The following is a 26,257-nucleotide window of genomic DNA, read 5'->3' on the forward strand; positions in this document are numbered from 1 at the left end:
GGGAGCCAGACAAATTTCCACCTTTCTCTCGTCTTTATTTACTTTTCAGTGACACAAAAAAATGTCATATTCACACACAGCAAGCATATATCACTCTTTTTCTCCTCTATGGCTCTCAGCTGTTATTAAAATTGCTCACAGGTGTAACTCCTTACCGGTCTCATCTCCCAGTTTCGCTCTCCATTCACAAAACGCCCCCCCCCCTCCACAATTATATATAGTCATGACTTCTGCACAGAAGATTCAAGCTACAAATCATATGTTTATTAGTTTACCAATACAGGCCACTGTGGAAATATTTACATTGTTCAGTCAAGTCTCATGTAGCCATTAAGGCTTAAAGCAACATGTTACATGCTTTGGCTGTTATCTCTCTTCATAGTAGTATGATTAAATTCATAGTATTGTACACATACACAGAAAATAGCTCAGTTTCATTAGGGTTGATGTCTGGATTCTCATTTGAGACCTAGCTTCACATTTCAGAGATGCACAGAAACCAAAATATGGAGAGCTGAACTAATGTATGATAGTCTTGAGGAAGAAGCTAGACATACAGGATGTTAATCTGTATGTGGAACATATATTTTCCTTTTTACTGAGATGGATTAAAGGGATCTGCATTGATAAAATAACCAGCTAAATCAATCCACATGAACTCATCAAATGCACATATGAAACACTTTGATAATGCATTCTTATTCTCCAGCTATCAAACTGTAAGCTACAAATTCAAAATTATATTGAAAGGCATAATGAAATAATTCTTTGTAGGATATTACTAAAGAATCTCAAGAAGTCAGGGCCATCACCTAAAGATACCCATACTTGCATATTTCCTTTGTTATAAACAAGATTGAATTTAAATGCTAAAGTACAGAAAATTTTAGCAGTATATTACATCTCACCTTCTGCTTGCATCAGCCCAATAGCCAAACTACAGAGAGAAACAAAGATGAAGAGAAAAAAAAGACAACCAGCAGATTGGAGTGTTTCACCCAGTGGAAATAAATATGCTATCATGTTTGTGCAAAACTAAGAATATTAATGTGCATTACAAAGTGGAAAAGTACATAACATACACCGTGTCTGCAGGCTGTGCTAAAATTAAAGCTGGCCTGATGTTGATGTAAACAGAAATGTGAGGTTTGAATTGTTCTTTCTGAAACAAGTTGCAGATACCTGAAAAGTACTCCCAATTTTGCCTGGCAGACTACTCAGCCTTACAGGCTCACTATGGTTAAAATCAGAGGTGGGGTTAGGTCCTCATCAGCCTTCCACGAACAATTCAGGGCACCTTCTTGCATTGGGCAAATCTCTTCTTTCTCTGTTGTGGCATAGAAGGGGAGGAAGAGAGAAAGGGGAATTCCATTTGGAAGAATCGGAGTAGTTCATTGTGTCTGGCTGCTTTTTTTTAACACATGCAAACTTGACACTCTGGTTTCGGTGTAAAACAGCAGCAGGAATGATCAGGGCCTGTACAGTATCGATGACTGGGCAGTTATACAACTTGAAGCATGTTTGGGTCAAAAAATAGTCAGCAACACCAACCTTTAAAAGAACTGATGATATTGTTCACAGATTGAAAGACAATGCAATGCATCAAGCAGCACTTGATATGGAAATATGGACCACAGAGCTCATGCTATGGAAATATCATTATTTTATGAGCCAAGGACTTAAAACACACGTGATCTGAAACATTATGGAAACACTGACAATAACTTCCCCACCCTTTTTTCTGCAAGTGAACCACTTCCAACTTGTGCAAACCACATGTGGTGAGAGTTTGATGATGGTAAACCCATCAAAATAGTGCTAGGATAAATGGAAGCATCCCATGGCACGATTAATTGATTCCCTCTGGCACAGTTCATACTCACACAGCCACTAACAAAACAAAAGCTTCAGTCATGCCTCAGCATCTGTAATGTCTCACATCTGTCTGTTTCGTTCATACCTCCCTGAGAGATCCTGTGTCGGCAGGGTTGTTGTCAGGGAAACAAGATAGAAGCGTATGAAATTTCAACAGTTTTTCAGTACAAACAATAGTGTGTGCTGCCATCCCATAACAAAATGAGAGGCAACAAAAAAGCAAACTAAAATGTGCTACAAAGCAACTAACAAAGGCTGCTGTGGAACACTGTCAGTCTGATGAGGAGATCCAAGTAGCTGGCCAAGGGTTAAAGGGGACAGAGCGGCGCTCTTGGGGTCATAACTTGGAAAAGAGAAGGAGAGAGAGAAAAATAATTTTTTTGGGCAATTATTTGTTCTCAGGGTGCTCAGGAACACCAGCAGCTGTCAAAGTAGCTCGATATTGTTGCAGAATTACGTGCATGCTTTTTACGAAGCCTTTGGACAGTGGGAATAGTGGGAATCCGATGTCTGGATAGCCACTGCGCTCTGGAAGAAAGCTGCGATAGCTCTTTCTCCGTTTCTTTGGTCTGACCACTGGCAGAGACTCCTGACATGGTTTTCCACTTTGTTGGGATGTCAAAAAACCAGACAACCCGTCAGAACTTTCTGGCATTTCTGATTTTGCAACACCCACCATTGAACTGTCACAATCTGAGCTCTGGCTCAGGTCCTGGTGCCCCCCAGGAGGTCCATTGGCCGCTGACGTGGATGAGCTGAGCCCAGAGTCCTCAAGCTCTTCTTCGCACTGAACATCCTGCTTACTTGGACTGCTGTGGGCCAGAGCTGTGTGGATCTCCTCTAGAGGCTCTGCACGGAGGCTGCCGCTGCCGCCACCACCACATCGGGACATGCGGTCAGTCACTGTCCCACCCAAATCCAGCCAGGACTCTAGCCGATGGACCAGCCGCCAGCCACAGCAGGCGAAGTGCTCTCGAATCTCCTGCTGAAAGACCTCCACAGGCTGCAGGAGAAGTTGAGTCATAGACTGCACCATCTTAATGAGCGCCATCTCGTTGTAGCAGCGGCTGTTCTCATAACCCTCCTGAAGGCCTCGGTCACTGTCGAAGCCGGCCTCATTATAGTACGGCTCGTTGACCAGGATCAGACCTTAAAAAGTGGAAATATGAGATAATTGAATAAACTTGATTTGGAAAATATCTATTAAGTTGTTTTTAACTGAGGTCAATATGAGGTTATTAATATTGCCTAGTCTGCATGTAGCTCAAAATGTCAAGATTGTTTGTCTCTTGGTGAGCTTATTAAATTAATTTGGAAGCAACACTGTGCCAACCTTGATGCGTGTTTTTATTGATATTGCCCCCAACAAGGGCGTTACTGGTTTGGGAGAACTAACCTTGTATAGAAATAAGCACTTGGAGTAGACTGGATTTGCTGGTCCATCTTTCAGTGCCCTGTGAGAGGAAACTTTCCAATTACAAATGTCAACATTGATCAATTTTCAAACAATGCACTGGAAAACATCAAACATTCTGGGATAAAGTTGAGTTGTGTTTTGTACAAGTGCTAATGTCAAAGAGGTCAAGTAAAATCTAATTTTTTTTGATCTTTTGAAATAAAACAGCTTAAATGTTCTATGAAAGCTCACTATAATGTAAACTCAAACATTTCCTCCCCAGTCCAAAAAGACCATTTATTGAAACTAAGCTGCAAAAAAAATCTTGTGCTTTTGTGACATCACAATGATAAATACATTAACACCACCACCCACATTTACACAACAAAGACCCAGCAAGTCTATGATAATGTTAATCCAACCTTGTACAGCACATTACAGCACAGGACTGTATTGTGAATCTGTCAATATCAATAAGTTTTCATGCACTTTAAAAGTTTGATTTCAGTCAGACTAGAAGAACAATTCATCTTTTTAAAATGTTGTGTAAACGCTTAAGTCAGACTGAAATCGTTTTTGCAAAGTCAGACTAATAGACTACAACTGGCCTCTGCGTAGCGCATGCTTGTTCCAAAAGACAGAGGTAATGCGCAACATGTATTTAACAATTCCTCAGCTGACATCTTCAGCTGTTCGATTCCAAATTATGTTTAATTGGACAGACAGATGACGACTATAGCCCCACAACAGAAAAACCTGCTGTAGTCTTGCAGTCTTGGCAAACAGTTATTGAAGGATGGGGCAGTGTCAATTATATACGATTACATTAAGCTATAACCTTGTAAGAAAGGTATCAGAAAATATTAAATATAGGCTACAATTCGAGCTGGAAATGCTGGACTGCAAAGGTCATCGAAAGTCTGATTTTATTACACGAGTTTCGAAAGTGTGGGCAATATGCACGTATTGCAGGGAGGCTACGAGTTCCTTGAAAAGCACGTTTTAGATACATTTACTTGGAACTAGTACTTTTCATTTTCGCAAGAGGAACTATAGTTCTCTTTGCCGTTTAGAGGGACTTTAGACTGAATTTTTAGCTCCTAGTAGGTACTTCTACCCCAGAAGAGGGACTGTGGGAGTTGCTGATTGGTCAAAAATGTATGACGCACAAAGCAATGAAAAACATGACATCGGCATGACAAGGACATTGGCAGCAGCGTCCTTACGTTTCTCATTGCTTTGTGCGTCAGCAGAAACTGATACCAGTTTCCTTATGAGTTCCATTCATTAAAAAATGCTGTCGTTTAAGCCATTGACTAATTAGGCAGCAAGGTAGCTGCCTACATGTTGGGATGCAGGCACAGTTTGTGTAAAACAGCCCTAAATAAAAAAGTGTAGCTCCAAACCTGGTGTCCTACATCGGTTTTGTTGATTTTATTGTTGTTGTTGCTACTGAATCACGTTTTTTAAATCACGTGTGCAAATGACATCAGAAGAATGGTCAACACTAGATGACATCACTACGGGGGTTACCTTTGTGAGTGCGAATGCAAGAGGGGAAAAGTCTAAGGTGTGCCGTTCCTCTTATGAGTTTTCATTTAGAAAGTTACTAAGTGTAAAGTACCTAGAATTTATGTGGGAAAGGTGCTATTGAGAGTTGATTATAAAACACAGACATTTCCATGATTTCTTAGAGGGCCATTGGATTCTTAAATTTGAGAACCTCTGAATTTTGATTAGCCTACATCATTTGCAATATAGATCTTTCTTTCATTAAATATGTTAAGCACACAGTTCTGTAAGCTATTATTTAGAATTTAAAATATTTATTGCTTAGAATTAAATATTTTTAAGTGATTCATTTCAAAGCTGGTTGATTTGTTTTAAGGCTTATCAACTTATAAACTGGAAAGCTTATAGAGAAATGTAATGTCTCCCTAAACGAATGGCGCTCAGCGCTCACTGTTTCAATGACAGCAGTGGGTAACAAAATTGTGAGTAGTGTAATTCTTCACCAGGAATTAGGCATGATTTTGCAAGAAGTTGACAGTCATTTTAGAGTTGGCCATCTCCTTATTGTCAGCCTGCCCAAGGTGGTGTGGAGACTTGGGTGATGCTTATGTATGTGCTCCATCTGCTCTCAAAAGGCAATCATTAGAGACATTTACACTGGATCCTACATGAGCACGTTCCTTCAACCAGGATCAGCATCTCAGACAGACCGATCTCACCACTCACTAACTAAAATTCTGATATTCCGAGTCACTAGTTCAGCAACTGGTTCAAAGATCTATGTCTCAACCATCAGCATTTCTCCTCCACCCACCACTTACCAATCAGATCTCTCAGATCTATATAAATCTGAGGATGATATTTCTTAAAATCATGAAAACTGTCAAACTCATGAATAGTGTACAAAATTTTCTGACAAAACTGTATTTCAGAACAAATTCTTGCTGCTGTGACAAGTTCAAAAATATAGCCTACAAATGGATTTTTTTTTGCTATTTTAATGTCTAAAATGTAAAAATGTAATTATGCATCTTAAAATATTTATGTACAATTCTCTTGGGTTATGATTTGCCTCTAGGTAGAAGTTAACTGTATGTAATTGATGTTTGTAATAATGTTGACACTAGTATCATTTAATACATTTATTTCTACAACAGAAGCAATGAAGTCAATCACAGTTTTATCATATAATAATAATAATAAAAAAAATCTTTACACACATTGCTGTTGGCATAAAGTGTTACTTTTTATAGTGGTTAGCATATGAAGTGTAAAGAAATGGAAAGTGCCTCTTTTTTTCCAAAAAATAAACTGAGTGGGTCTCTTATTTTCCTCTGCTGAAGTTTGCAACATTAGCTTCAAATGGGCCCATTTATGATTCTTTTGTTTCACGCATCTCACGTCTGCCCTTTGTGAGATTCAACTTGGAATTGGCTTGGAATTGGGGAAGGGTAAATATTTTAAGCTATAGGCCTAAACGTACATCCCCAATTCCAAAAAAAGTTGGGACAGTATGCAAAATGCCAATAAAAACAAAAAGGAGTGATACGTAAATGTACTTTGACTTGTATACAAACAAAAACAGTATAATGACAAGGTACTTCACATTTTATCTAATCAACTACACTTTTTTTCTGAAATTGATGCCTGCAAAACATTTTTTGAACAGGTGAGGCAATCATGTTACAGTATATAAGGAGCCTCCAAAAAAAAGCCTTGTCCTTTCAGATTCAGGATGGGTCAAGTCTCGCCAGTTTGCCAACAGATGCGTTAGCAAATAATCCAGCGCTTTGAGAACAATGTTACCCAAAGATTATTAGAAGGATTTGGAAAATTCTGCTTGCTAAACCTTGTCTCTTCTCTGCCCAAACAAGTGTTTTTAGAAGAAATGGTGATGTTACACAGTGGTTAAAACTTAATTGTCCCAACTTTTTTGGAGCATGTTGCAATCATTTGATTTTCAAAAAACAAAAAAACATTACATCGAATAATGTGTTGTTGTAGTGCTTTTTTTTCTCCCCAATTTGTAATGCCCAATTCCCAATGTGCTCTAAGTCCTCGTGGTGGCGTAGTGACTCACCTCAATCCGGGTGGTGGAGGATGAATCTCAGTTGCCTCCGCATCTGAGACCGTCAATCCGCTCATCTTATCACGTGGCTTGAGCGCGTTACCGCAGAGACATAGTGTGGAGGCTACACGCTATTCTCCGCGGCATCCACACACAATTCACCACATGCCCCAGCACGTGCACCATGAGGAGGTTACCCCATGTGACTCTACCCTCCCTAGCAACCGGGCCAATTTGGTTGCTTTGGAGACCTGACTGGAGTCACTCAGCACGCCCTGGATTTGAACTCGCGACTCCAGGGGTGGTAGTCAGCGTCGTTACTCGCTGAGCTACCCAGGTCCCCAATCAAGCTGTAGTGCTTTTAATATATTACAGGGTGAATAGAATTTAAAAATCACTGCTTTTTGTTTTTATTAGCATTCTCCATGCTGTCCCTCTTTTTTTCTGTTTAGCAGATGATAAACATCCCATTAATATTTGTAATAAACTTTTAAAATGATTTATTGTTGGCCTCTGTGATCCATCAGTATTATTCTTCAGTGGAAAGAAAAAGTATGTGAACCTTTTGGAATTACCTGCATTTATATATAAATTTGTCATAAAATCTGGATTGACCTTCATCTAAGTTACAATAATCAACAAACACAATCTATTTGAACTAATAAACAGGGTTGGGGAGTAACAGATATAACGGCATTACGTATTTAAAATACAAAATATGAGTAATTGTATTCCATTACAGTTACAATTTAAATAATTGTTAATCAGAATACAGTTACTTTCAAAATGTATTTTGGTAACTGAAGAGATTACTTTGCATTTTATTGTCATTTGTTTCATTTTATACTTAGTCTATTCAGTTGGAAAAAATTTATGCTTTTAAATGAAGCGATCTGATGTGTTAACTGATGTTTTAAATTCAGCAGAGCAGACAACGTGCTGTCCATATAAGCAGGGTAAGCAGTGCTTACCTTACAGAAGAGTGAAAAGAAAAATGACACAGTTGAACAGCGCAGACAGTTATTCATTTATTCGCTTTGGCGCCACACTCAGGTATAAGCGCTTTATGTTATGCTTTCCCTGACTTAGATTCAAAGCATTGTTTACCACCCTTTCATTCAACATTGTACATTCATTCAACTGAATCATGCCTGCTACTACAAATGGCCAAGTCAAGCATGCTTACCATAATGAGTAAGCAAATCCGAAGCTACTTCCTTCAATCACGCTATCTGATAGGCTAGATTTTTGTATTGAGTCAACACGTTCAAGTTCACGTAACTAATGTGTTATTATTAAGCACTAAAATGGATATAGTGTAAGCATTGACGATCTATGCGGATTTTCCAAAGTTAATTTCAATTAAAAATTGAGAAAGAGAGGCTATCGAAACTTAAACAAGCAGGCGACATTTACAACAAAGTGATGGAGATATTCATTCGCAAGGAGAGACACGTGGATTTTGTGTTCCAGTAAAGGTAAGTTAATATGTTTATTAAAAATCTGTATTATTTATACTAGGTAGATACTAAGTCATTGTTTCTGGTTAGTCTGAGGCTATGAAGCGGTGATCTGGCAATCATGTCCTTGTGTTACGCTCTGTCTGTTTTATATTTGTAACGTTAAGGCGCAGTGTCTGTTAAAAAAAATGTATTATGGGATGACTGCCGTGTTTACGTTACATTTGCCTTGTGCATTCAGGTTAAGATTGTTGTCTTTAGTGGTCAGATATGTTAATTGCTGCTGTCCATTCCAGTGTTTCTGAACTGTGGGAAGAGTGATGTAGTGAAACTAGTAACTTGCAGTCTTTTCTTTTTCTTTTTGTTGTATGTCAAAACAAGCTCTTCAACAGCGACAACAAACTGCAACACTAGGTAACGTTATCTTAGAGATGGAATCCAGCAAACGTCCGGCTCCCAGCACAACACCGACTCAGAGTAAGCCAAAAAAAAAAAACATTTATCTACCGAATCCCGTGTGGTTAAGCGGGAACGTGATTGTGGTCGAGCGAAAACTAGAGTGAACATTGGCAGGGCATTTGATTCCTGGAGGGACCTTACTTTGGTTTTGGGGATCAAAACTGACCCTGAACTGGCATTCTTCTTATTGGACAGGTAAGCTTACATAACTGCAAAGCATGTGAAATATAGAGTCATAAGGATTGATCTGTGTAATTTTAGCTAACTTGATCTTGCCTGCTAACACTGATTAATTGCAAGCTACCTTGCTTCGTAACTTTCAAATAATTTAAACGATCTTCTCTTTATACTAAAAGTCAGGTTAATGTCAATCTGTAATTATTCAGCAAGGTAAACTACAATAATACATGAAATGAATGCTAGACAATGTTCAAGATGATGCAAAAAGCTCCATTCATTAGTGTAACGTAACTTGGTTATACAGAAAATATATACATTCTATTATTTAAAAAACAATAGTGCATCGATATATCAAAATGACAGTTGTGATGGAATCACATAAATACTGAATTGTGTCAACATATTTGTAATGTACAGTCTATTTTATAAACATCTACTGTCATCATCCACCAAATTTATCTAACAGCTATTGATAAAGCTGGCTAGCTAGCGAACGCCGACATAGGCTATCGTATAAATGCAGTCAATGTATCATGCAAAGAAAAGTGATTACTTCAAACTACAGTCTCGCATAGTCAAACCTATATCCACACTTTGTTTTAGCCCGGTCCCAGCACTGGAGAGTCAAATATAATATGCAGTCTCAAAGTTTGTAGTAAAACAATCATAACTGTGTAATTTTAATTATGCTACCTCATCTGTCAGCATGATGTCGGTGAATCACGTTCAGCCTCTTTGTACATTACGTCATTGTTTTGGTCAATGCTCGATTGTGTCCCTATGGAGTGTGTGCACGATCACGAGCAACAGGTAGCTGGCTGCAATTCACTTAACGGCCACAGGTGTCATTATTAATAAGGGTTTCTGAATCTTACATACTGCACCTTTAGCAATGTTTATTAAAAATCTTTGATGCTTGCCCAATTTCAAAGCCCATGGCTTTGTAAAAATAAATTTACTTGAGAAGCTACACTGCATAAACTATTTTGGCTTTTTGAGAGCATGTATATTTTATATAAGTGTATTTTGTTTTACTGTACTGGCAGTAAGATTTTTTTTCTACGTTTTTCACTTGTTTGTGGTCAAAAATCAAGAGAAAGAATCTGCCATTGCTGTAGAAATCCAAAGTATTTAGACTAAATTAATGATATTGAGTAATCTAACAGAATGTTAAAAATTAAATTTCACAGCATGTATTCTGTAATCAGTAGTAAAAGTAACCCTCCCAACACTGCTAATAACACACACATTATTGTATTGATCTTGTACATATTGAATATTATCGTGGTTATTGTTTATATTCCACCCTCGGCAGTGGCAGCGCATGCGTGTGACATCATCCATTCCACTGCCTCGGACCTGCAGACAAGGTATCCAAATGCATTCATTATAATAAATGGAGACTTTAATCATGCAAAAATTTTGAGTACCCTGACAAACTTTACCCAGTATGTAACTTGTAGTACAAGGAGACAAGATACTGGATAAACTGTACGCAAATGTTAAGGAAGCATACAGTGCATCTGCTTTGCCCCCACTTGGTAAATCTGATCATTGTCTGATACATCTTTCTATGTACATGCCTTTGGTGAGGAGGCAGCCAACTACTACCAGGACTGTCCAGATGTGGTCTAAGGAGATAGAGGATGTGTTAAGGACGTGCTATATGGTAACTGACTGGGAGTTATTTCAGGTGGAGTATGGAGACGATATCGATGGATTTACGAACTATATAACAGACTACATCAGACCACGAAGGTACGTTGTTTTTCTAACAATAAGCCATGGATTAATAGGGAAATTAAATCCTTGCTGAATAAGAAAAAAAAGAGCGTTCATGAGGGGGGAAACAGGTTGAAACAGAGGTAAAGAAGGAAATACAGACGGAGTTGAGATGGACTATAAGGAGAGCTAAGGAGAAGTACAAGAATAGGATTGAGAGTAATTGGGCACAAAAAACGAGAGAGATGTGGCGGGGGGTATGGACTGTTACGGGTATGACTAGATCAAACGGGGCTGTACAGGGGGATAAACCCTATGCAAATGAACTAAATCTATTTTATAATAGGTTTGACTCAAAAAGTATGGTACTGACAACTAGTGATATTTCAAGCTCTGTGGAGGACAACAAGGGCTGTAAATACAGGCTTGTCTTAAACCATCAGAAGATTACACTGCCCACCCTCAAAGATATGGCAACATATTATCTCCAGTAATGGAAGTCATGTCACTGCCACAAACTACCACCAGTTGTGCGAGCCATGAGTACACAGCAGATGCTGAGTCCTTTTATAACTCAAACATCTACGTTATCATCACCCCTAAAAATTACACCTAGCCAGGTGAGAAGACAGCTCGCGAATATTCACATCAATAAGGCTAAAGGACCAGATATTAATCCTAGGGTGCTTAAAGTGTGTGCGGGGGAGTTGGCGGGGGGTTTTAGCCATCTCTTTAACCTCTCACTGAAACTGCAGAAGGTGCCTACCATATGGAAAACATCATGTATTGTTCCTGTGCCCAAGACTAAACATCCTAGTACCCCTAGGGACTTCAGGCCCGTGGCACTGACATCACAGGTAATGAAAATCTTTGAGAATTGTTCTTAAGCCTTTGGTCCATGACAGCTTGGATCTGCTGCAGTTTGCTTACCAGGCCAGGATAGGAGTGGAAGATGCAATAATTTATATGCTCCATAGAGCTTACACACATCTTGAGAAATCACGAGCAACTGTGAGGATTATGTTTTTTTAATTTTCAAGCGCATTTGACACTATACAGCCATTGAGGCTGGCAGAGAAGTTATCTACAATGAAGGTGGATCAGAGTATGGTGTCATGGATCGTAGACTATCTCACAGATAGGCCACAGTTTGTTAGACTGCAGGGATGCTCATCGGAGCTGGTACCGAGTAGTACTGGTGCACCTCAGGGGACTGTTCCGTCACCTTTTTTGTTCACTGTACACACTTATGACTTTCAGTATAACTCTGGAGCATACCATTTGCAAAAGTTCTCAGATGACTCATCCATTGTCAGATGTATTACAGAGGACATGGACGGAGAATATAGAGATCTTATAGAGAACTTTGTAAATCGGTGTGACAGAAACCATCTTCAGTTAAATGTAAATAAAACTAGGGAGCTGGTGGTTGATTTTAGGCTAAGTAGGCAGCCACCTACTCTGGTCACAATCAGGGGGGAGGGAGTTGAAATTGTTGACAGTTATAAATTCCTAGGGGTGCACCTCAATAACAAATTGGATTGGTCTCATAATAGAGGCGGTCTATGAGAAAGCACAAAGTAGGTTGTTCATCCTTAGGAAGTTATGGTCTTTTAATGCGAATACAAAGCTGTTGCAGATGTTTTATCAATCTGTGGTGGCCAATGTACTTTATTTTGCTGTTCTGTGCTGGGGGGAAGGCATTGGGACAACTGGGGCCAATAAGATAAACAAACTAGTGAGGAAAGCAAGCTCAGTCGTGGGGATAAAAGTAGATGTGGAAAGGGTAACTGGGGTGAGGATGAGGGGGAAGCTGGAAGACATTATGGGAAACTCTTCACATCCTCTTTATAAGGATCTGAGGAAATTGAAGAGTAGGTTTAGTCAGATATATTCAACCCTGTGCTTAAAAACGTTTAGGAGGGACTTTTGTGCCATCTGCCATTTGATTATTCAATGCCACTGTCCACAGCTTGTCACACTTTGATTAAGTGTTAAACGTTTTAAAATTAAAGTTTTAATTTTTAATCTTGTTATGTATGTGTGTGGTTTTTTAACTGTGTTTAAAACGTGTTTATGTATATTTATTTATTATGTATTTGTATTATTATTATGTGCTGCTGTGTCAGATTGAATTTCTCCTGTGGGGATTAATAAAAGTATATATCATGTCATATCGTAATACATCATTCAAACATTTACAGTGTAGGTTGGAAAATGTGAACCCGTAGGCTAATGACATCAAAAAAAGCTAATTAGAGACAGGAATTGGCAAACCTGGCATCCAATTAATGAAATGAGTTTTGAGGTGTAGAAAAAGTTAGAGCTACTTTGACTTATAAAAAGCACTCAAACATTTTGAGTTTGCTATTCACAAGAAGAATCTGCTGACGTGGACCATGCCTCGTAAAAAGAGATCTCAAAAGACAATCAAGAATTGTTGCTTTGCATGAAGCTGGAAAGGGTTACAAAGTTACGTCGAAGAGCTTAGATATAAATCTGTCCACAGTTAGACAAACTGTCTTTAAATGGAGACGATTTAGAACTGTGGCTATTCTCCCTAGAAGTGGCCATCCGCCAAGATGAACCCAAGAGTGACAGCTAAAGACTTGAATAAATCATTGGAACTGGTTAACATCTCTGTTCATGAGTCTACTATATGGAAAACATTAAACAGGCATGGTGTCCATGGCAGGACACCACAAAGGAAGTCGCTGCTTTCCAACAAAATCATTGCTGCACGCCTGAAATTTGCCAAAGACCACCTTGACACTCCACAACACTACTGGAAAAATGTTTTGTGGACTGATAAAACTAATGTTGAATTGTTTGGAAAGAACACACAGCACTACGTATAGCATAAAAAGGGCACTGCATACTAACATGAAAACATCATCCCAATGCGGAAGTATGGTGGAGGGAGCTGTGTAGTGCTACACTCCTGAAAAAAAAAAAAAAAAAGGCCAAGCCCAAAATGGCAAAACATTAAGCTTTTAATGGTCTCCAAAACAAATCAGTGGACAAGAAATTAGCAAGAATTAAACAAATGCACTCCTGGTGCACTTCTGTGCCACCATTTGCTCATTAACTTATGCTGCAGTGAACTGTTTGGGAAAAAGCTAGAAACAGGGAAATTTACTTGCATAGTCTTTTTGTATGCAAAGTTAAAATCATGATAATGATTAAAATTTTTGATATAAAATTCAACCTAACACATGTCTGGGTGTACAAAATTTCCCAAAATATATTCTGGGATGTTTTTTTCTTTTCTTAAAAGATTAGTCATTAGTTGGTGATCTACCATACTTGATGCAGCCCATAAAAAGGCCTGATAACAAGCTCATAAATGGAACCAAGGGTGATAGAGCAGGGTGAGAAAATTTGCTCAAAAAAAAAAAAAAAGCAAAATATCACAGGGGTTGCTGTCAGAAACTGCATAGCTGATCTGTGTCAGGCCAATTGTAGCTATTCTGAAGTTTACAAGACCCTAATGGCAGAGAAGATCCCTATTTCTCTATCAGCTATTAAGAGAATAGGTTAATGCTTTGAAACAACAGGTGATGTTGCCAGAAAGAAATTATCTGGAAGGCCCAAATCCTATTAATGCAAGTATGACCACCAGACAGGAATAAAAGCCTACAAAAACTGTCAACACAATTCAAAACTTCAGAAAACAAAACTCTTTCGAGAAGAACAGTAACCAGAACAGGGTTTGACATTAACACCAGCCCACACGCCAAATGCGGGTAGAAATCAGCAGTGGTGAGTAACTCTGTCAACCTTACTAGCCACTTTAGCGGGTGGCTGCGGCTGAACAAATTTAATTGTATTCACCTCGTGTCCAGCGTTTTATAAGCAATAAATATGCTTCTCGTATCTTACACGTGCATCTCAGCAGGGAGAATGAGGAGGAGTGGTTTCACTCGAACAGCCGCCGCGCACATCAGCGTGCTCCAGAGATAGAACCAGAGCTCCGAGACGGCACAGAGCAAAACTTGCATGATTCAGTCTGGCTTCAATATCGCAGTGGCAATATCGCATATCGCAAAGACCACAAAACTTATTTGACCCATTTGAATTCTACAAAGGACATTCTAGTAAAAAGCTCTATATGGAGGAAGTCAAACCTCTCAAAATGTTAGACAGCCCTGATATTGTAAACAGCACTGACGAGGTAAAGAGATAGTGCGCCCTGCATCAACATTGATACGATTTTTAAAATACACATCATCCAAACTAAAATGTTTTAACTGCAATAACACTAACTGGTAACTGGTGTAGATGCATATTAAATCGATTAGGGCAAATCTATAAGACTTCATTTTTATTATTAATAATTATTCTGTCATCATTCAGTCACCTTTATTTTTATCCAAACCCTTTGGAATTTCTTCCATGAATGGAAAAAAAGATTCATGTATCTTTCCATTCATGGAAAAAGATGCAATTAATGTAAATAGTGACTTGAGTTTAAACTACCTAACCTCTCAATTTTATTATCCATTTTGTACTCCATGGAATTATTAACTGTGAAAGTTGTAGTTAAAGGTTTCTAAATAAGTTAAGGCTCTTAATTTTTTTTTTTAAACTCATATCATTCTTGTTCAAATAAAATGTCCAAAACAAATGCATGCAGTTACAGTCTCCAGTTGGCTTCATCACTTTTTGTGGGATGGGGGATTTTGGCCAGTGAAAATACTGAGTGGCTAGTGATTTTGAAATACCACTAGCCACAGTGGCTGGTTAGCCAAAAAGTTAATGTTAAGCCCTGAACCAGAAGATTTTCTAATGCAGGTTTTGTGTCTAGAAGAGGTGTTAAAAAGCCATTGCTGTCTCAGAAAACATCAAAAGACAGAATTAAGTTTTTGTGAAAAGTTAATTAATGCTTTTAAGAACAAGAGAATATTGCAGAAATTCTTGCTTCCCACAATTGAAAAGTTGTTTTCTAAAGAGGAACAATCTGATGTTATTTTCAACAAGACAATGGTCCTGACCACACTGCAAAGACCACCAAGAAGTGGCTTGAGAACAAGTCCATCAGGCTCATGTTTTGGCCTGGTCAGAGTCCGGATTTAAATGGGGAGACGTTTTTCAACTTCTCATCAACTGTTTAAAGCCATCAACATTGAGTGGAACAACACTGACTCTTCTTTCTGCAAAAAGTTGTTCGCAAATTTACCCACTAGGCTTAAACATTAAAAGAAATCAAAGGGAACTACCACACCTGGAGTCGCAAGTTCAAATCCAGGGTGTGCTGAATGACTCCAGTCAGGCTTCCTAAGCAACCAATTGGCCCGCTTGTTAGGGTGGGTAGAGTCACGTTGGGTTAACCTCCTTGTGGTCGCAATATTGTGGTTCTCGCTCTCGGTGGGGCATGTGGCGAGTTGTGCGTGTATGCTGCGGAGAACAGCGTGAAGCCTCCACATGCGCTAGGTCTCCGCGGTAATGCGCTCAACAAGCCATGTGATAAGATGCGTGGATTGACGGTCTCAGATGCAGAGGCAACTGAGATTCATCCTCCGCCACCCGAATCGAGGCGAGTCACTATGCCACCACGAGGACTTACAGCGCACTAGGAATTGGGCATTCCAAATTGGGGAGAAAATCCACAAAATAAAAAGAACAACTGTTCCATACTAAAGTTACTTTATTTGTTCAATTCTTGCTAATTTTCTGACCATTGATTTGTGGTTAAGACCATTAAAAGCCTAATGTTTTGCCATTTTGGGCTTGGCCCATTTTTTTTGCCGATGAGTGTAATCCGCAGCTATCGGAAACGCTTGGTTGAGGTTATTATACCAAAGGAGGATTGACCAGTTATTAAATCCAAGGGTTCACTTACTTTTTCCACAGCACTGTGAATGTTTAATGGTATGTGTTCAATAAAGACATGAAAGATTATAATTTTTTGTTTGTTGTTAGCTTTGGCACATTGTGTTTGTCTATACTTGTAACTTTGATGAAGATGAGATCACAATTTATGATCAATTAATGCATATATATATATATATATATATATATATATATATATATATATATATATATATATATATATATATATATATATATCATTCAATAAAATGTAACCGAGCAAATCTCATAAAACCTGTCAAGAAATGTCTGTCAAACTTAATCCCAAAATCAAAAGAAAAATAAATTATACTTTGTGTATAAGTTATTTTTCATTTAAATGAAGCCCAGTTTTAGAACCAATTACAATTTATCGGTAAATACTATCAGGACATACAAAAATGCTTCGGCATCAGCATTAGAGTTGCTCCGATACCAACATTTTTGCTTTGGTATGATACCAGCCCTGATATCTCGGTATCAATACTAAATCATTCATAGGCAACAAAAATACAGCCTCAGATTACTGATGAAATTACACTTACACAAGAAGTGCATAAAGTCTTGCAGTTACAAATTCTGTGTTTTCTGTTTTGTTTTTTTTTGCGTGTGCGTGTTTTTTTTTTTTCTGGATTCCATGTTTTATGCTTTAATAAAATTTTATCATCAAAATGGTGTCTTATCAATTGAATACAAATGAAAATATAATGATTAATATTGAACAAAACATGCAGTTATTATGGTCAAAAGGTATTGGACTAATGAGCTTCACAGTATAAATGAAAACATTGATGAAAGAAATCTGATTTCCTGTGGCACAAGGCTGCTACGGCTGAATCAGAGTGTGCTGATATTAAGTGATATTGCTTTCACATAATAATAAATATAAAAATATAGCCACAAGTGGCAATCATTGGGGTCCAAGCACATGTGGAGAGATGACCAAAATAATCAGAACTGACAGAAATGATCCTGCCTAAACTAAATTTGTTGAAAAGTGAATTGGGTACCAAAATTTTGAGGCTACAAAAACCACAAAAGCAGCATAAAATTAATCCATATGACTCCAGTGGTTAAATCCATATCTTTAGAAGCAAAATGATAGATGTGGATGAGAAACAGATCAATGTTTAAATCTTTTTTTACTATAAATTCTCTGGTGATATGCACAATGAATGTGAATCAAGGAGACGGTCTCTGATTTTATTACTGTATACACAGGCACAGCTCGTCCATATAGTCAGGTAGGGCAGAGCCCCACCTAAATATTCATCCATTTGAAAACCTAGATCCATACTATAAATTTCCAATAATGGAATTTGTTAACCTGTAATGTGTTCAAAATGCAGAAATATGTATTTAAAAGCAGGCCTTGAATAATTTTAAGTCGGAAATAATTTATCTGAAAACTCTTGTTACACTTTATATGATGGAGAGACATGCATGTGGGGTAAAGAAACTGCTGCCATCCTGAACACCACGGCACCCCTTATTTTTCCTAATGAAAATCTGTGGTCAAATATGGTACTGCAACGAGCCCTCACTGAGATGCAATGGGCCAGATATGAGTCTGCCCATAATGAAATATCAAACCAAAGGTACAGTCTAACAGATTGCGAACATGGCGACCACTATTGATAAACTTGTGTGTAACAGCGTGTCTTTTCTATTGCAAATTCAGACAAATTGGACATCAAACAACTTGGTCCTGACAAGCCAGACATAAAAAATAGTTTGAAAATCAAAAGACAAGAACAGGTGATAAGAAATTGTATTTATTGTATGATGAAAAATCGTATGTCAAAAATCCTTTGCTCTAGGGCTGCACAATATTGAGGAAAAATGCGATAAGTTGTTGAAAAATGTGATAAGCGATACGATATTGCTATGATGACGTCATAGAAGCATGCAGAACACCTGCTTTAATAACACAAGTTTATTGGAATAAAAAAGGACCATCTGTCCCAGAGATCACAAATATAAATATGTTTTGTTCCAAATTGCATATAGACTGTATAATATGCACAGTTTTACCATTAGCTATGTAGCAGATATTAAAATTAATCTTCAATTACTTTTTCTGAGCATATGAATATAAAGCTAATTTCACCATCATATTTGATATTCTAAAAGTGTAGTAAAATATTTTATTTTGTATTACTTATAATTTATTTACTTTATTTTAACAATGTAATTCATGTTCATATTAATTTCAAAATTAGTTCATTCAATGTGGAACATTTATTTATATTTTGAAAAATTATGTTGACAATAGATGTCCAAAAGCGCTTGCTGTAGCCATTCACTTTCGCTGAACTTCAGACTGTTCACGGGACAATACATTAATAGAAATCCGCATCAGCCAATAAACAAGCAGCAGTTATTGGGTGCCAAGCACATATGAAAAAATGACAAAAATAATCTGATTTGACAGGAAAGATCCTGTGGAACCCTAACTCAAACCCTAACATTACAGTAAACATCTCTCATTAAGGAGTTATAAATGTTTGTTGTTTTCTGGTCTGACTGGGTCACAATATTACAAAAAGTCTGTGATGATCCCGCCTGTATGAATGTAAGATCTGCTTTTAGCTCAGCAAGAGAACACAGAAAGCAACCGAAGCAAACAAACGTATGCAAATATACATGGAGTTTAATTACTGTTGTGTTTTATTTATGTCGTCTTTTGTAGCGTGGTTAATTTAAAAAATATCCAGCATTTTCCATATCAACTTGCTGTGTAAATATTTTTACATTGTAGTCTGGTGGTGTGAATAAATAATGTGCTTCAAAAGCTTATGTGTTGTTTAATGACCAATGTTTGTATACTGTATAGCCAACACATAAAATATATATTATATAGTGACGTTATAGTGCTTTTTATACAATGTGTTAAAATCATCACACATCTTACATGGTTGTGGTATTATAAAGTGTTTAATTGCTGCTCTCCCCCTTCATCACTGGTTGACTTGGTGATTTTGCCTCTGGTAAGTAAACAGTAGTATCACTTCATTAAGTTTATAAATAGAAATAAAAGTTTTGCCGACTTTTGTCGCATCCCACAGCGCAGCACACAGAAGGTATGTGGAGTCATATATTGTACTCTATATGGCAGTGAGGTCATTTAATGATGTCACATGAAACAGGTAAATAGAACTGACCTCTTGGCACAATTCAAAGGTGGTATATTTCAAAGTTGAATGTTTTTATTGTTGCTGGAAAATTAATAGATAGTATATTTGAACATTTTGAATGTATTTTATTTTGAATGAAATTTGTGATGTATTGATTATTAAAACCACAAGCTGTCGTGTGTAACATCATATCCTCATTAGTATTAAATAAATTTGTGTGCTCAGTCAAGTGTGAACACCCCTTCAAATGGCGAGGGAATGCTGTATGATCTAGTGCCCGACCGATATATCGGTCGGCCGATAATATCAGCTGATATTAGCCTTTCACCGATATATCGGTATCGGCGTATATGTTTATCGATATGAAAACTTTTTTCAGAACATATAATGCAGAAAACAATGCTTTAGAATTGGTGTCATAGTGTAGATTGTCCAGCAGAGCGCGCTCCGACTCCATTGATTACAGAGCAGACTCTGAGTTGACAGTTCCGCAGACAGGGCGGAGTTCAGCAGTGTCTTCACGGTAAGTTGTTAACTAGTTTGTGAAATACATACTGGAAACTTAACAATGACCCCATCATTTTCCCTTTTCAATAAAACTAATATAACGTTAACCCTGTCACTCATGTTTATCTTTGCTATGGTTTGCTATGTTAGCAAGCTGTAGTTTGTCAGTGCAGTAAATAATGTGTGTATTTGTTCAATTGATCATAGTATAAATATTGGGGGGGGTTGTAATAGGTTATAATTGGGGCAGTGGTAGCTCAGTGGTTAAGGCTCTGGGTTACTGATCAGAAGGTTGGGGGTTCAAGCCCCAGCACCACCAAGATGCCACTGTTGGGCCCTTGAGCAAGGCCCTTGACCCTATCTGCTCCAGGGCCCAAATTGCCTTGCAACACACACACACTCTCAACTTTTGTGAAAACCAATAGCCAGCTTAGTTAGTCACCTAGCTGTTAAACCTGAACTCAAACCCTGAGAGTCAAACTCTGTGTGAGTAGTTGAATAAACAGTTTTGGACAGCGGAGACAAAATCCTCAACACATCACTTAAAGTGATGACAGAAGGACATCAAGGTCGTGGATTATCTGTCAACAAAAGTCGGGTGCAATCATTTAATGTGCGTTTGCACTGTGAAACTAAATAAATCGTTGCCGTTAATGATTTGAATCCTCCGACTTGCTGTAGATACCTCAAACGCGATAGAGAAGTTATGTACATGAGCAAATGAGGCGCTAAAATAACACCAGACGGTGTCTGGCGTTAACATAACGTTTGACGGTATACGCCGTTTATGTAACGCCCAACGCCGTTTAGAAAATGGCATTTCAAAGATTAATACGGTGATACAAAACACGTGAATTCTGACCCTCTTGGCTTTCCATATTTTCGTGAATTTTTTTTTTTTTTAACACCGTTTGCAATCACTACGGCGTATTTTATGGCACCAAGGTCATTTAAAACGCCGTTAAATACGCCATTTTGGATGAAAATGCGATTAGTCTATAGCGTATTGTGAGCCTTTTGGCTTGCCAAAACCTGGCTGAGTGAAGCCATTCCGGACAGCCCATTACATCTGCCGGGCTTTCAGCTGTTCAGAGCGGATCGCATCGCGGAGTTAACGGGGAAAACGAGAGGCGGTGGAACATGCTTTTACATCAATGGAAGTTGGTGTACAGATGTAACAACATTAAAGAGGATGTGCTGTCCTAATTTGGAAGCGCTCTTTATTAATTGTAAGCCTTTCTACTCGCCGCGTGAGTTCTCCTCATTTATTCTGGTGAGTGTGTATATCGCGCCAAACACGTGTTTGAACACAGCGCTGCAACAGCTGGCTGATCAAATCACAGACACAGAACAACAATACCCGGACTCAGTTATTATTATTCTTGGGGACAAGCAAATCTCACACGTGAACTTCCCAAATACAAACAGCACATTACATGTCCCACCAGAGACAGGAACATACTGGATCATTGTTACACAACAATAAAGGATGCATATCGCTCTGTCCCTAGAGAAGCTTTGAGACTCTCTGATCACTGTCTGGTTCATCTTCTTCCAACCTACAGGCAGAAATTAAAATCAACCAAGCCAGTAGTAAGGACTGTAAAGAGATGGACCAATGAAGCAGAGCGGGAACTACAAGCCTGCTTCGATTGCACGGATTGGAGTGTTTTTGAGGCTGCAGCCACAGACCTGGATGAGCTCACATATATCAAATCAAATCAAATCACTTTTATTGTCACACAGCCATATACACAAGTGCAATGGTGTGTGAAATTCTTGGGCGCAGTTCCGATCAACATAGCAGTCGTGACAGTGATTAGACATATACCAATTTACAATAACATCAAATTAACACAACGCAATTTAAAATCTAATATACACAATTACACAACACAATATACAAATAATAACATACACTGTACAGTATACAATACACACTATAGATACACATTATTCAGTAAAAAAAAAAAGTATATATAGAATGTACAGTAGATTGTATTGTACTGTATTGACATTCAGGCTGTCGGTTGATAGTAAGTTGTTAAGAGAGAATATAATATAATAATAATATAATTTATGACAGTCTGGTGTGAGATATAAGAGTAAGAGTAATAAAGTGCAGTGCTGATGTATTTTGATCGTGGGAGATCAAGAGTTCAAAAGTCTGATTGCTTGGGGGAAGAAGCTATCATGGAGTCGGCTGGTGCGGGTCCTGATGCTGCGATACCGCCTGCCTGATGGTAGCAGTGAGAACAGCCCATGGCTCAGGTGGCTGGAGTCTCTGATGATCCTCCGAGCTTTTTTCACACACCGCCTTGTATATATTTCCTGGAGGGAGGGAAGCTCACCTCCGATGATGTGTCTGGCAGTTCGCACCACCCTTTGCAGTGCTTTGCGTTTGTGGGCTGTGCTATTGCTGTACCAGGCGGAGATGCAGCCAGTCAGGATGCTCTCTACAGTGCAGGTGTAGAACCGTGTGAGGATGTGGCGGTTCATTCCAAACTTCCTCAGCCATCTCAGGAAAAAGAGGCGCTGATGAGCCTTCTTCACAATGGCCTCAGTGTGGATGGACCATGCGAGTTCCTCAGTGATGTGGACACCCAGGAACTTGAAGCTGCTGACTCTCTCCACTGGTGCTCCATTGATGGTGATGGGACTGTGGACTGTGTCTTTTCTTCTGAAGTCCACCACAAGCTCCTTTGTCTTACTGACGTTGAGGGAGAGGTTGTGCTCCTGACACCAGTGTGTCAAGAGTGTGCACCTCCTCTCTGTAGGCTGTTTCATCATTGTCAGTGATCAGACCTACCACTGTCGTGTCATCAGCAAACTTAATGATGGCATTGGAGCTATGTGTTGCCACACAGTCATGTGTGTACAAGGAATACAAGAGTGGGCTGAGAACACAGCCCTGTGGGGCTCCAGTGTTGAGGGTCAGAGATGAGGAGATGTTGCTGCCTATTTTAACCACCTGGCGTCTGCTTGATAGGAAGTCCAGGATCCAGCTGCACAACGAGCTGTTTAAGCCCAGAGCCCGGAGTTTCTCATCTAGCTTGGAGGGCACTATGGTGTTGAATGCTGAGCTGTAGTCTACAAACAACATTCTCACATAAGTGTTCTTTTTTTCCAGGTGGGAGAGAGCAGTGTGTATTGTAGATGCAATGGCATCATCAGTGGAGCGGTTGTTGCGATAAACAAACTGCAATGGGTCTAGAGAGAGAGGCAGCACAGAGCAGATGTAATCTCTGATTAGTCTCTCAAAGCATTTGCTGATGATGGGGGTCAGAGCAACAGGACGCCAGTCATTTAAGCAAGTGATTTTTGATTGCTTTGAAACAGGCACAATGGTGGATGTTTTAAAGCATGTGGGGACAACAGACAAAGAGAGGGAAAGGTTGAAAATGTCTGTAAAAACACCAGCTAGCTGGTTCGGGCATGCTCTGATGACTTGGCTTTGCGGATATTCACCCGTCGGAAGGATCGGGTTACATCCGCTACAGAGATGTAGAGTGAACTAACCTCGGTAGCTTCGGCCGCAAGAGCTCTCTCCGCGAGGGCGGTGTTATTACCCTCAAAACGAGAATAAAAAGTATTTAGCTCATCCGGGAGAGAGGCAGTGGTGTTCACGGTGGAGTTTTTATTCCCTTTAAAGTCCGTGATAATGTTAATTCCCTGCCACATGCTTTTAGAGTTCGTGGTGTTAAACTGTCCTTCAATCTTGTCCCTGTACTGGCGTTTTTGCTGTTCGGAGGGCATAACTGGCTTGTTTATGCTCCTCCGCGTTCCCGGAATTAAAAGCGTAGGTCCGCACATTAAGTGCCTCGCGAACATCGCTATTTATCCATGGCTTCTGGTTCGGATAGATTCGTGTTGTTCTGTAGCGTAGAGTCTGATTGGTCCGACCAGCACTGGATCATTCTGAGGCTGGGTGCTTCTCGTTTCAGTTTCTGCCTGTAAGCGGGCAGAAGCAGAATGGAAGAGTGGTCCGATTTGCCAAATGGTGGGCGGGGGAGGGATTTGTAGCCATCCCGGAAGGGAGAGTAGCAATGGTCCAAAACCGTTTCCCTCGTGTTTTGAAACTAATGTGCTGGTGGTATTTTGGTGCGACTGATTTGAAACTGGCTTTGTTAAAGTCCCCGGTCACAATGAACGCGGCCTCAGGGTGCACGGTTTCCTGCTTGCTTATAATCCCATACAGTTCCTTGAGTGCCTGGTCTGTGTCGGCTTGTGGGGGGATGTACACAGCAGTGATAATGACCACTGTGAATTCCCTCGGTAGCCAGAATGGTCGACACAGAAGCATGAGAAATTCCAGATCAGGAGAGCAGAAAGACTTGATAGAATGTACGTTCCTCTGATCACACCAGGATTTGTTGACCATAAAACATACACCACCACCTCTGCTTTTACCTGAGAGGTTTTTGCTCTGTCTGCTTGGTGCACGGAGAACCCAGTGGGTTCAATGGCTGAGTCTGGAATCTCCGCAGACATCCAAGTTTCCGTAAGGCAGATAATGCAGCAGTCCCTCGTCTCTCGTTGGAAAGAGATCCGCGCTTTCAGCTCGCAGAGCTTGTTATCCAGAGACTGAACATTTACCAGTAGAATACTGGGTAGCGGGGGTCGATTTGCGCGGCGTCTTACTCTGATGAGAACGACGGCTCGGTTTCCCCTTTTCCTTCTGCGTTTCCGCGTCTGGACTGCCCAGACAAAGGGCTCCGCTTGCGTGTTTGTAAACAGCGGATCGGCATTGAGGAATTTGAAGGCCTTGTGAAATTGCTGAACCAATGTCCAAAAGTGTTTATCTGTCGTAGACAATAAGGCAGACAACATCCAAGACAAAAAACATAAGAATTGTAAACAAAACAACAAAACACTACCATGTTGTGTCGGAGCTCGCAACGCAGCAGCCATACTCAGCACCATCTTGAGTCCAAGATACTGTTACATCATATATCAGTTTCTGTGAGGATATGTGCATTCCTACTAGGACTTATTTAAAGTTCAACAATGAACTCAGAGCTCAGGCAGCTTCGTCAGGCCAAAGAGGATGCTAAAAAGGGTGGGGATGAAGTCTTGTACAATCAGGCCAGGAACACACTGAACAAGGAAATCAGAGCGGCAAAAAGAAGATACACTGAGAAGCTGAAAAACAAATTTTCAGCTAATGACTCTGCATCAGTGTGGAGTGGCATGAAACAACTCACAAATTACAGGACTCTTACCCCCAACCCTGTAGGGAACCAACAACTGGCTGACGACCTGAATGTGTTCTACTGCAGATTTTAAAGGCCCAATCTCACACCCCACACCCACTCTGACCGTCATTTCACACAAACATCAACACCTCCTGCAACCCCCCTCCTGCTACTCAACCTGCACTTAAGATCTGTGGAGATGATGTGACCCGCGTCTTTCGGAAACAAATGACAAGGAAAGCTTCAGGCCCAGATGGCATCTCACCAGCATGTCTTCGATCCTGTGCTAACCAGCTGGCCCCCATCTTCACACAGATCTTCAATAGATCACTGGAGCAGTGTGAAGTCCCATGCTGCTTCAAACGCTCAATCATTATTCCGGTCCCAAAGAAACCAAAAGTCACAGGACTTAATGACTACAGACCTGTCGCCCTGACGTCTGTGGTCATGAAACCATTTGAGAGACTGGTGTTGGCCCACCTGAAGAACATCACTGGACCCTTTCTAGATCCCCTTCAATTTGCTTATCGAGCAAACAGGTCTGTGGATGATGCATTCAACATGGGATTGCATCATATCTTGCAACATCTGGACAGACTAGGGACATATGCAAGGATCCTTTTTGTGGACTTCAGTTCGGCTTTCAACATCATCATCCCAGCTATACTTCAGAATAAATTACACCAACTCTCTGTTCCCATGTCTATCTGTCAGTGGATTACCAGCTCTCTGACGGACAGGCAGCAGCTTGTGAGACAGGGGAAACTCACTTCTAGCACCTGTACAATCAGCACTGGTGCCCCCCAGGGATGTGTGCTCTCCCACCTACTCTTCTCCCTCTACACCAATGACTGCATCACCAAGGACCCCTCTATCAAGCTCCTGAAGTTTGCCAC

At 39.7% G+C, this 26,257-nt stretch overlaps 1 protein-coding gene across 1 annotated transcript in view; it reads right to left on the reverse strand.

Annotated features, from left to right (window-relative positions):
* Nucleotides 1–242: 242 nt before the first annotated feature.
* Nucleotides 243–26,257, reverse strand: part of LOC127446047 ((E3-independent) E2 ubiquitin-conjugating enzyme UBE2O-like) — a 143,043-nt gene continuing 117,028 nt past the window's right edge. Inside the window, exons 19-20 of the mRNA XM_051706667.1 lie at nt 3,272–3,329; nt 243–3,024 (exon numbers count right to left, since the gene is read on the reverse strand). Coding sequence (XP_051562627.1) covers nt 2,264–3,024; nt 3,272–3,329 — 819 coding nt within the window. The 3' untranslated portion in view covers nt 243–2,263. The remainder of the gene's footprint in view (nt 3,025–3,271; nt 3,330–26,257) is intronic.

The sequence above is a fragment of the Myxocyprinus asiaticus genome, chromosome 9 (genome assembly GCF_019703515.2).
Source record: "Myxocyprinus asiaticus isolate MX2 ecotype Aquarium Trade chromosome 9, UBuf_Myxa_2, whole genome shotgun sequence".
Lineage (NCBI taxonomy): Eukaryota > Metazoa > Chordata > Actinopteri > Cypriniformes > Catostomidae > Myxocyprinus > Myxocyprinus asiaticus.